The 12,368-nt window shown below is 32.1% G+C and overlaps 1 protein-coding gene across 1 annotated transcript; it reads left to right on the top strand.

Annotated features, from left to right (window-relative positions):
- The first annotated feature begins 4,810 nt into the window (after positions 1–4,810).
- Positions 4,811–11,051, top strand: LOC115445037. Its single transcript, XM_030171121.2, has 2 exons — positions 4,811–5,206; positions 8,061–11,051. The coding sequence occupies exons 1-2, from the start codon at positions 5,018–5,020 to the stop codon at positions 8,199–8,201; spliced, it is 330 nt and encodes a 109-aa protein (XP_030026981.1). The 5' UTR covers positions 4,811–5,017; the 3' UTR covers positions 8,202–11,051.
- Positions 11,052–12,368: the final 1,317 nt, after the last annotated feature.

The raw sequence follows: 12,368 nt of genomic DNA, 5'->3' as shown, positions 1-12,368 counted from the left end.
TCAAGTCAAGACACTCGAGGAAAAAATACATTCTGTATTTTCGTTACATTTCGAGTGATATCGGATTTTCGCCCCGGAGCGTTTTCTCGTATAATTCCATTTCATCGGGATTAAAAAGGGTCTTGTCGAATAAATTGATCGCATTAGCCATTGTAATTCTTGATGGAGGAGCACTAACTCGCAGTTTAATGTTTTTGAATTATTAATTACTTTTTGCTGGACATTTTAAAGGAAATGTTGATACTTCTTTGTAATGTCCATTTTATAGATATGCACAACTCAAAATGATATGAAATTTAATTATGAATATTATAAATATTCGTTTTGTTTCACGTGACTACTAACGTTTGTTTAAAAAGGTATACTATTTATTTTATAATAAGTAGTTATCTACGAGGGGACTGGTCTAAGTCCTAACTCGTAGCCAACTTGCAATGGCATCATTATCACAAACTGTATCGATATAACTATAACATTCTTATTATAATGTTGTAATACTGAAACATTAAAACTAAAACGCATAAACTATTTTCATTATTATAAATAGAACAAAAATCTATTCTTATAACAAATGAAATTAGCTGCAAAGATGAAAGACTGATACAGCTCGAGGGCTGCAAGCCTGCAGGGATATTTACGTTTGGCACAGTGGTAATACAATTTAAAGTTTTGGAGCCCACATGAGCCTCCGTCTGGTTGCCATGGCAACGCCCTACGGCCCGCTCGCAAAATTTTGGTAAACGCGCCACGTGTAGGGATAAAGGAAACGATTTTCCGTCGAGATGAATATCATTAGGTAATCTTACGATCGAACTCCCATGCATTGTCAATACACTCCGGGCGATATTTATCTTGAAGTTTTTCATTTTTTTTTTCAAGCAATTTACCAAACTTTTTATATTTCTTTGAATGACAAGACTAGCTTACCGTTCGCCTGATGGTAAGCGATATTACCGCCCATACACAGTAGAAACACTACCCAACACCTTAATTACAAAGTGTTTAAAATATTCCACTGCGCTCGTTATCCTGAAACATGAGATGTTAAGTCTTATTATGTCCAGTACTTACACTGCCTACAATGTGCTTCAAACTGGAACACAACAGTAACTACACACTACCCAGACAGGCTCTCACATACGAAAGATCTATCACTAGTAACTGCCACCTACCTTCCAATTTCAAAACTTGCAAGAAGGAGATTTGATGTAAGAACTTTTTTGTACAGTTTCGCCCGCAATTTTCCCTAATCCCACAGTATAAAGACAAATAGACAAACTATTGAAAACGGTCCATACAGTCACTCTTTATCTAGGTGATGTATCAGGTCACGATGAAAAAAGAATCGCCACTAGGTAACGTCCAACCCTCTTTATTTACAGCGGGGATTTTGTGATTTGAGTTCGGATTTTCCCGGCGCTATCTGCGATGACGTCCTACCTTAATATTGCTTTTATTCGCATGGTTTGGTTCTGTATGGATATTTTAAATATAAATATTGAGCGGATAAAGGCGATTTTAGGTTGGTTTCCAAATATAATATAATGCTGGTGGTAGGATATATTTTATATCCGCCAAGACAGCGACCACCGTACACAAGGTGTTAAAATCCTCCATAGTGGTCCACGTAAGTATGTCGCGTTTCGGAATCAACCTGTGTATCCGGTTCCAACAGGCCGGCATAATTGTGTCGACTGTTGAAGGGTAATCATCTTTCGTCAGTCGAAATTCTATTGGACCCCACTCCACTTACCATCAAGTGCAGTGGTGTCACTTAGCTATGCCCATATAAAAAAGGGTATATAACATATAAATATGTAAAACTAAAAGCAGTATTTAGCATGTCACTACAAACCTAATCTCATATATTTATTTAATTTTAAGTACTATAAATTAATAAAATAGTCCATGTAGTTTATGTTTTGAGATAATATTTAAGCAATATATAATCCCTAATGACGGGAAAACATAGATGAGAAAACCACAATTACTTGTTTCTTATAAATAATAATCAAAACTGTGCAACAAAAATATACGAATCAAAGAGATCTTTATAAAAGGCAGAAACGAGGAAGTAAATTTATATTGTCTATTGATAGCAAAAGGAGCGAGAGCAAGAATCCAGGATAAATCCCGGCTTAGGAAATAGTCTGGAGCGATGTCTTTTAGACAAAGGATGCTCTTTGTTAGGAGATATTTTTATTCCACTTTAAATTTTGAGAACATTTAACGTTTACTTTTATAATTTGGAAAACTATTACGAATAGAGATTAAAGAAGGTTAAAACTTGACACATATATATTAGATTATACTTTATATTGATTTTAAATTAACGTGATAAAATATTTTTTTAAATTTTAACCAATCTTGAAGACGTAACCCCTTAATAAAACAATAAATAATAGCTTCTAAGGTGACTATTAGAGTACAATCAGACGAATAAGGCGTTGCCAAATGCTTTTTGATTCTACTTATCAATCCATAAACAATCTATCAACAACTTTTATTGAAGTGACCCCAGATCGAACATATAGTGATCGCTTAAGGGCAATGTTCTATTAATCAGTTATTTATAAACGAGAAAAGCATATAAGTCATATTACAATATAAATGAAATGTACTGTTGAAATACAAATACAATGAGCTGCTCTAAACAAAAACAAAATCTGTATCATGCACTGTACTTCATACCTTAAACTGATTTTGAAAAGCGCAACACTAGAGTTTCTAGCCTGTTGTGTTTATGGTGAGAATTGTTTTCCGAAGGGGTGATATAGTTAATATTGGCGGAATCTAAATAAAGTATAACATTTTACAAGTTTAAAATAAATTCAATTATTATTATAATCACGTATGAGTCCATACTCGTATTCAGACTGGTATTAGAATTAATTTAAAACAACGCAATATATTTTAAAACATACCATAACTTTTATTACGTAAATATAACTCAATATTCACAATAACAATAACACATTATATAACATAAACAATGAGATTTAAAAGATTTTGGCGCTGTTTATTATTTTACAAAAAGCTTTTATAAATTGGCTTGATTAATGAAAACAATGAACTTCCTGGTGTATCCGAAATTACACACCCACGTGGAAGGGAGAGCGTCCGTTGAGCAATTAATCTAAATTAAACCGATTAACCCTTTTCCAGTTATTGCTCGAAATTCATACATAAATCATTCAGCTTTCGAGTTTGAGTTATGGTATCTAATTTTAATAAAAATGTAGGTAAGTGTGCCCCAAGTATATCGATAAAAGGAATCTGCACGTGGAAAAAGAAAACGAATGCAAGAAATCTAGACGAGGACCTGTAAATTGTAAAAGGTTTTTATATCTATGCCTAGATCTGTATTTTTATGTTCAACGAAACTCATTTAAGTGGAAATACGATAGTGTTCCTCATGACAGGAGCTAATAGGTAAGTGGGTAGTTAATTTTAGCATGAAATATACTGTCCTCAATGTAGTAAATGTACAGAGTACAGATGACCTAATTAAAGACAAAGAATAACTATGAGTCATTGTATGAAAATAATACATATAATCAATAATATAAAACTAACCTAAATTTTAAAAATAAATGATACATTTTAAACAAATATATTAAGGAATTTAATTTGTGGCTACTATTAAGAATTAAGTCATAATGGATTTCAAGAAATAAAACAAAATTGACGATATCATTCTGTGGACTGTTAAAATGCGGTCCATACTCTTTTACCCTACTATAATTATCGTTAAAATTCCATACCTTTTTAGCAGCGTTAACACCTCAGATGTCAGTGCCTTGTAATTTTATATCACAAGTACTTGATCACTATCAGAACGGTAACAAGCAAATGACAACAGTAATTACAACTTAAGCAGGTTTCCATAACTTATTTAAGTTTAAGGAGTGAAAATAGCTATTAAAGTTTCAAGTCTCGGATTGTTCCGAGTTTCTTTTTGCAATTCCTTTATACGTCAGCGGCACCGGCGAGTTTGACAATTGAGCGACGTGAAGATTAATCACATTGTTTTAAGGAAAATGAGAAGTACATTTCAACATTGTAAATCGGGTTTTAAATCGCGTCAGCATTTTTCAAAACTTAAATGATGTTAAACTTACTAAGTACGCGCGTGCTTGTTATTCTTGTTGATGCTTCACGTTTGACGTTATTATGTGGTAATTTTGAATATCAGACTGTATTTTTTTTTAATTGAGTATACGTTTCACATTAATGAACAAAGGTCTTGATCATAATATCGCTGTACCACAAGCGGCCGCGCTACTCGTTAGTCCAATAAGGATGAGTATCCAAATACCCTCGTCTATAGTCAATATGGTACACCAAGTTTGGTGTAGTGAATTCTCGCTCGAAGATGTTAATAACCTTAAAATATTGATTTCTAATGTTTACGCGAATGTTAGACATTAAAATAAAACTATTCTGCGGAATTTATCGCGGTTTTTATGTTATAATTGTCTCCCGATGTTTCGAAGACTTTGCAACCTTCGTGGTCACTGGGCAGACGAAGACGCGAAGGTTGCAAAGTCCCCGAAACGTCGGGAGAAAATTATAATATAAAAACCGCAATAAAATCCCCATAACAGTTTTGTTTTAAAGTTCAAATACTCCCAGATGTGTACTTAGCCCACGCACACATGTACATATGTGCACATATTGCTCATCCTTAAATTATTTCATACATGGTACTACATACATGATAATATAAACATAGCAAATAGAATACAATCGAATCAATTGACCATTGTTTCCGCTCTACGTACACGTAAACAATGCACATATTTACCCAAATTAGAAAGTTAAACAAAAGACAGGGCATTTACAAATCGTCATCATTAACGCCAGTATTAGCAGACGTGAGTGATCTGAAGTTGTTATGGTCAAAATAGCTAGTGTCGTTTTGAGGTTATCGCTTGTCGGTTACTTACTTTAGTCATTCGATGTGTACCAGCGTTGCTGCAAACTTGGACATCGCGCTATGTGAAATGATATCGAAATGCGTTTAGTGTCTCTGTGTATTATATTTGTCATTGTGTTTTGTTTGTGCGAGTGTAAAGACATGATCATTGGCGACACGGTGCACAGGAAAATGGTCTTTCACCAGAGAGTGAAGGACTTCGCGATACCCTTCAAGAAGAGGATTAAAACTTTGTCGTACTCGGATCCTGAGAAAAGAATGATTAAGGTATGTTTCGCAGCAATAATAAAATAAATACCTAATAGAAACGAATTTGCAGGCGATTTAATTACTTAAAAATGTAATGACAATATTTAAAATACATAAATATTATAATAAGAATTATGTAGTTAATATAGCATTTCAATTATTTTTATTGTATTAAAATCTTAAATAAGGGTAATTTTAAAAACTTTCATAATATTATATTCTGAATATGTCCTAATAGAAATAATAACAAAGCAAGTTTTTGATTGGGTATACTTAATGAATATAATTATTTAATTACTCTGTTTGTAGAAAGTTATGTTTTTCAAATTTATTTGTAGGTATGTCGTTTTAGAACTATTTTTGTTATGATCACCTACATATAGAGTTGAAAATAGGTGTTGTTCATTATATGAAATAATCCTCTGGTATAATTATTTTATTTATACATGACATAATTTCTTTAAATAATGCATACGTAAATTATACAAAGCACCCGTTTCATATTAAAAATAATAGCAACCTATAAATACAATTTTAATCATGGATGAGATCACGAACGTCTCATACTATGTTTATTTACATTCTAATGTTAGATCTCAATATTTGGAATGGCTCAAAACACCAACGTCATTATGTAGGCTACAGTAACATAATGTTATCATTTTCCAAATGAAACTTCGAGATTTCCTGGTCACTGCAACAAGAAACGAAGTTGTTGAACCACATTTTTTATTATTTCATAATGGCATACCGAACGTATTTTTTGAGTGGTTACGTAGTTTTGTTGCGTTATGTTTACGTAACTTCATACACATGAAGATTTAGCAATACATTAATATATTAAATTGAATGTTTCAATATTGATACTTGGTTTACGTTGTGGAACATTTGATGCCGTATTGTGGAAATCTGGAAATTATTTCCCTGATTATTGTTATAGGTCAAAACTTGAAGCTAATAGGGTTTACATGAGTCATAATTTTTCCTTGGTGACCGATTGCTCAGAAGTCACTCATTGAACCTGGTACCATTACAATTTCTGTAACGTAAGCGACGTCGGAATTAACTTCTCAACGCCAAACTTCTTACAAACTGTTTTCTGACATGTTTTACTTTAAATTAGGTCTTAAAAGGTAATTCGCTGCGGGCAATTAGTTGGCGTACCTAACATAATTGACATTCTAAATTTCATATACTTATCCTAAGTAAATAATATTATATGTTTAAGTACGGAATCCTTAGGTTAAATACGTAGTTTTCTCTTTAATACATTGCCAACGGAAGTCGGCAATATGTGTGGTCATATTTAACTTACTTATTTAAAGTTTCTTACATAAATGCACATAATAAGGTTTATTATTCTCGTAAGTAAGAAATTAAGTTAGTTTCCGCAATTGAGTCGCGGCGTTCACCGTTTTATTATGCAATTGTTTTTTAATTACTTTATTATCACGCTCAGTCTTATTTCATTGTGAATCATCACTGGTTTTATTACCTTTTGCAAGTGAAACTTCCAATTTTAATCATTGCTGATCAGTGTTTAAAATTATTTTAAAACCTTAGGTTTTTTTTTTTTTTTTATGATTCGATATTTTCTGTTGAATAATAATATATTTGACGACATGTTTATTAAGAATAAGATTCTTTTGACTATTACAGATTAAACCCAAATCTTTGAATCATAGACTATTTAATTATTCAACAAATAATAAAAAACAAAGCACCCTTTCGTTACTTTACTTATTAATTATTCACATTTCTTTTAACTAATATGGCTTGAATGTAAAAATGGAAAGCCAACACGTTCGTGAATAAACCACTAGAAATGCTAGCCCTAACCACCATATCCTACTGTATAGTTATCATTTCAGTAACCGACTTGCTTGCTGTTATATACCCTGGATTACCTCTAACATTACACACAACTGTGTTAAAGCCTTACTATCTTAGCGGAATGATATTTTGTGGCTATACTATTATTAAAGTGATCACATGACTCTTAGCTTCTAGATTGGTTACTTTAAATTCTTTAAAACTGACAAGAGATATGAATTTGTTTCTAAAACACTACAATTCTATGATAATAACAGTTGCTGCATGTTTTGAACAAGTTGATAAAGTCGGCGTGACGCCTAAGTTTTCAGATTAGCCCAACCGTGATCCAGTGAAGATTGGTAGCAATCGAACCACCAGAAGTAATTTGGCTAAGGATAATTATTAGCCCTACCCGTGTGAAACCAGGTCGGGTCGCTAGTTTATGTATAAAAATACAAGAAACTATAGCCGAGGTTTCTTTCTACAATCATTAACGCTAACGTTATGTATAGGCATGAGCTAGCGTTAGAGATATTGTTAGAATCTGTCTTTCCCATACATTCTTTCTGTTTTCTATTAGCGTTAACGATTATAGTAAGGAATTCTGGCGGCTCAAGGATATTGTACTAGTCGTATTCTAATTAGCGTATGAATTAAGACTCAAGTGTTATCACGTTGCATCTACTGCTATTAAACATGTGATGATATAAATTTATCACCTAGTTACAGCTAAATATTGAACAAGGTTAATTGTGAAACTAGCTAACAATATATACAAAGACCAATTGTTATAAAAAACATTGTTATTTAAAAATATATACATTTTGTTATAAACAATCTAACGTTTAGCCGACTGGTTGAGGTTGCAAGAAATCGCTGGATGCCGACCACTTTTAACAGGTCATTTTGAGATTTTTCGGTGAAAGCCCATGTTCAGCAATGGACATGTACTATGGCTAATTATGATAATTATATAACGCTGCTAGAAGCTAATTATATTTCTAGTATTGAAATGATTATGTAAAACCGTCATTATACATTACCATCTTCTTTCCAGGGCGTGGCAGCAATAGACAACGACTTCTCTCATGCCAGCGCGAACATAACTGAAGGTGGAGTGGGTTACTCGTACGTCACAGTAAGAATGAAAAGCCAGAGGCATCATCCGCTCAACTTCGAAGTGGAAATATATGTCTAGTCATAAAACATATTGATCCGGCGGTGCTGTTAGTTATTCGATTGTGGGAGATTCATCATATAGCCGAGATTCATCCACATAAAAGAAATATTCTTTTGCTGGCTATTTTGTTGGCCTATGTAAGCGAGAGGTATGGAAGAATTAAAATATAGGTAAACATAAGACAAAACAATTCTTGAAACAAACCTTACGTTTCTAAATCTGCTAGTATACCAAACTGTAACTATAATTGATATTAATAAGAATCTCGTTTTAAGTGTTATTCGTCTATGTATATTTTGTATGATATTAATCTTTATTAACCTATACTAATACTATAAATGCCAAAGTTTTGGTAGAAGTTTGTTACTATATCACTCCAGAACGGCTAAATCGGTCTGGGTGAAATATTGGCGCAGAGATTGATTTACAGTCATGAACAGCACATACGCTACTTTTATCCCGAAAATTTTTTTTCACGCGGACAGAGCCGTGAGCAAAAACTAGTATTTAAATAAATAACACAAAAAATATTCGTAGCAAATTGATTTAATGTAATACAGAATTGTCAATTCATTTACAATTGTGTTTTAGTATGCGCGATGTATTTAAGTATTTCATTACTTATATTGTTCACATTTCCGTCTGTCCCGACATATGTTGCCAATAACATTTTAATAATAGGTATGAAACATCCACTGTATTGTTGCGTTATGAATTTTATTTTAGTATAATATTTACTGATAAAGTTGTGTGTATTTTGAATAATATAGACAAACCAAACCATATACTTACGCATTCATTTAATCTCATGTATTAGTAAGTGAGAATTCATAACAATTTTTAGATAAGACGTGTTATAGAAAATATTAAAAGTAAATCTGTGATTTTGATCTTTTAAAATCAAACAAAATATAAATGAAGTAATTTTTATGAAGTTGGATACCTAATATTTAATTTATTCGATAAGGTAAACTTACTATCGTATTCACAAACGTTACTTAGTAAAGTACGCATCAATGCTATGATAAGTCTGATTAATAAAGCTTATAGTATGACAGTCTTTGCAGTGTAAAGGCATACGAGGGTAGTCATTGGCATGTTGAGACAGAAATTTAATTCAGTTGCCTGTCAAATAAACAAAGCTAAACAAACATTGAAACAAAAATATTTTTCGGATTTTATCGTTAAAACCGCGATAAAATGCGAAATATATTGTTATTTCGGTATCTAACATTCGCGTAAACATGAAAGCTAAACAAAGCCAAAGATAACTACGAAATTGCCGATACTGTGCGTTCGGTCACACTGTGAGTCCTCATATTATTGTTTGTGAATACGGGTATTAATTACAATTACGGCAATTGATTGGTACTAAGTTTGAACCTTAATAATATTACCAACATTGAAATTATATCTTAGTATATTTTTTTATAGTAGTTGAAGAATCTAAGTTTATATAGTTTACCATAAATAAGAGTCACGTAGTGCTAGTAAAATATTTACAAATACATCAGATGATCATAAACAATCAGCTTATGCTATTACTGAGTAATAATTATTTCGTCTATCATTGTTTATGTTTGAGAATTGTCCGAGCGAAATTTTGTAAACAAGCATTCGTCACGTCTTCATATCGCGGCTTGAGAAAAACAAACTTTAACGGAACTGAACTAAATACATTTGACACAAATACACTTTTGGATATCCGCGTAGTTTAATTTTACGACTTAAGTTGATGTTAATACGTAAACAATTGAACTGTTGAAGGATGTTAACTTTATGAAAATTATAAACAAAAACGCCCATTTGATTGAGTAATACTGCGTATTACAATAAATCTGTAGTGTATAAATAAAATGTCTGATAGTGAATTTTAACCTAAAATAATTGTATTACAAATTATTAACGTAGAAGGTATCGCAAAATTTTAAACTCTAAACATAGTAATATCTTGCTATCAGAGGGATTGCAAAAGTGTTGTTAACTCAATGAACTGCATGCAGTTATAGATTCTTATACAGGAAAGGATAAAATGAAATGTACACCAAGTACTTATACCATCTTCTTTTCAAATATCTTTCATCCAGATCTGTCAATCACATTGAAAAGAATAGAGGTTATAATTGAAAATCAGGATTTTTGTTTATATTTATTTTATTCGTTTCCTGAATAAGATTTTAGTTAATTCGGCTGGCGTAGTGCTATATCAATATAGCACACAAAATACAGCTCGATAGTTGCAGTCCAACACGACTGCGGATAACTTCGTGCAGTTCAACGCAACTATGATCAATCTATTGATAGCCAGATATTAGTCACAAATGGTATCGCAGCATCTTTCAGAAAGTCATAAGTGGCAAGTAGTAGCATTTTTGGTGGGAGCTGAAACTCCATAAAGAGCTTGCTACTGGCATACTGATCATTTGATAATATATGATGTGTAATAATCTATTCAGCTAATTATTATTCATAATATAATCTCGCTATTAATGTACGTAGTAACTATATAAAGTCAGGGACCCTATTCTGTCTACAGCGGTGAATCAGTCGTTTTGAAATTAGAGACTTTCTGATTGAAGAATAGCATTGATAAGTATAGGTAAGAGTCAAAAAATCCCCTACATATATGTACATATAATAAATATACATTAGCAATTGTAAAATAATAGATATGCCCCCGTAGACGGTTTAAGGCTCCCTAACTATATATAATAAAAGAGCTAGTAAGCCATGTCTACACGCTTTTGTACCAAATAACGTATGTCATCTATAAATATTTACATTATTATCTCGTCATGTGTTTTTGTTGTTTAGAAATAATTCCTTATGTTAAAATACCGTTGTTAAATAAACTACTTCGAAAATACGCTTTAATTCTTTTAATTAATTTTAAAATGTAAATAAGTGGAAACAAACAACTAACCACACAGTTCGTAGAACGAACATTCTTAGAACTAACATAATAGATAAATCGATTCTGCAATGCTCTAGAATTATCCAAGGTCTATTTTTAGCTTCCAATATTAAACTAAGCAATAAATTAAGATGGAGGCACGTGAAAACGTGTAATGTGAGTAATAGAACACCATTCGTTAAAATTAGGATAATATTCATGTACTTTGAATTTATGTTGTCTCGTTACCGCTTTATGAGGAGTAATTAAGGAGCTAATGGGCCCCGTAACTTCAACTAAATCTATATGACGTGTTGTATTAATATTTACTGGGTATAGAAGTACAGTAAAGTTATAACTAGGCTTATTTCTATGACCTGTTGTCATACCAGTTCTAAGGCTCTAATGTATGTTTATTTTTTTTGCTTAGATGTAGATTCAATAAAGAATTTACAATAAAATAAAATAATTCTTCATACTATTGAACATAAGTCTTACCGCAACAATTGTATTTCAATAATTTAGTATTGATTTTCTATCCATTCCCTGTCACGTTTGCCATCTTCAGACATTCCATTTGTATTCGTCCATTATTTACTCTTTGTCTATTATATTATTAACATTATTTCGGTCATGTCATATTCTCTTCATATAAAACAAGAGCCTTTCGGTTAGACATATTTTTTATCATACAAACATATCACGTAGACTAAACAATAACATTGCTGGATGTTTTTCAACCAATATATAAGTATCACACGTGTCATAAATCTACAACAAAAACTGGCAAGAATAAAGTGTGGAAACACTTTTGTTCGGACAGGAAACGCTTACGATGGTGCGGTTTTTGTGGCAAAGACCCGCATAATAAATTGAGGCAACCTTTAGTGGGAATAAATGTGAGCTATGTATAACAATACACCCACATTCAAAGGTGAGAAATAGATACAGTTTTTATTGTGTTTCGAGATCATTATTGTCTTGTGTATGTTGTCCGAAACGAGGTATCAGTTAAAAAAAATTCTTTGCGTAAAAATTTATACAGCATGGGTCGAAGAGTAAGTGATATACCTAAGTACAGAGTGGATTTTTAAGACAGGGTAGTAAGGGCATCTCTGTCTGATCTCTTTAAGTTATAAGCAAGCGCATTGGCTTAAAAAAGATTTTTCGTGCTGACTGTATGTTTTTAAACATGTAAATGTAGATATTAATATCTGAAAATAGATGGATAATTTTCTAGCAGTTTGCTTGTCACTACAATGGGTACTGTCTCGTCTCAAAAATCCACCAAG

The sequence above is a fragment of the Manduca sexta genome, chromosome 21, assembly GCF_014839805.1.
Source record: "Manduca sexta isolate Smith_Timp_Sample1 chromosome 21, JHU_Msex_v1.0, whole genome shotgun sequence".
Classification (NCBI taxonomy): domain Eukaryota; kingdom Metazoa; phylum Arthropoda; class Insecta; order Lepidoptera; family Sphingidae; genus Manduca; species Manduca sexta.
The sequence above is the reverse complement of the archived record's forward strand: the minus strand, read 5'-3'. Positions and strand labels throughout refer to the sequence as shown.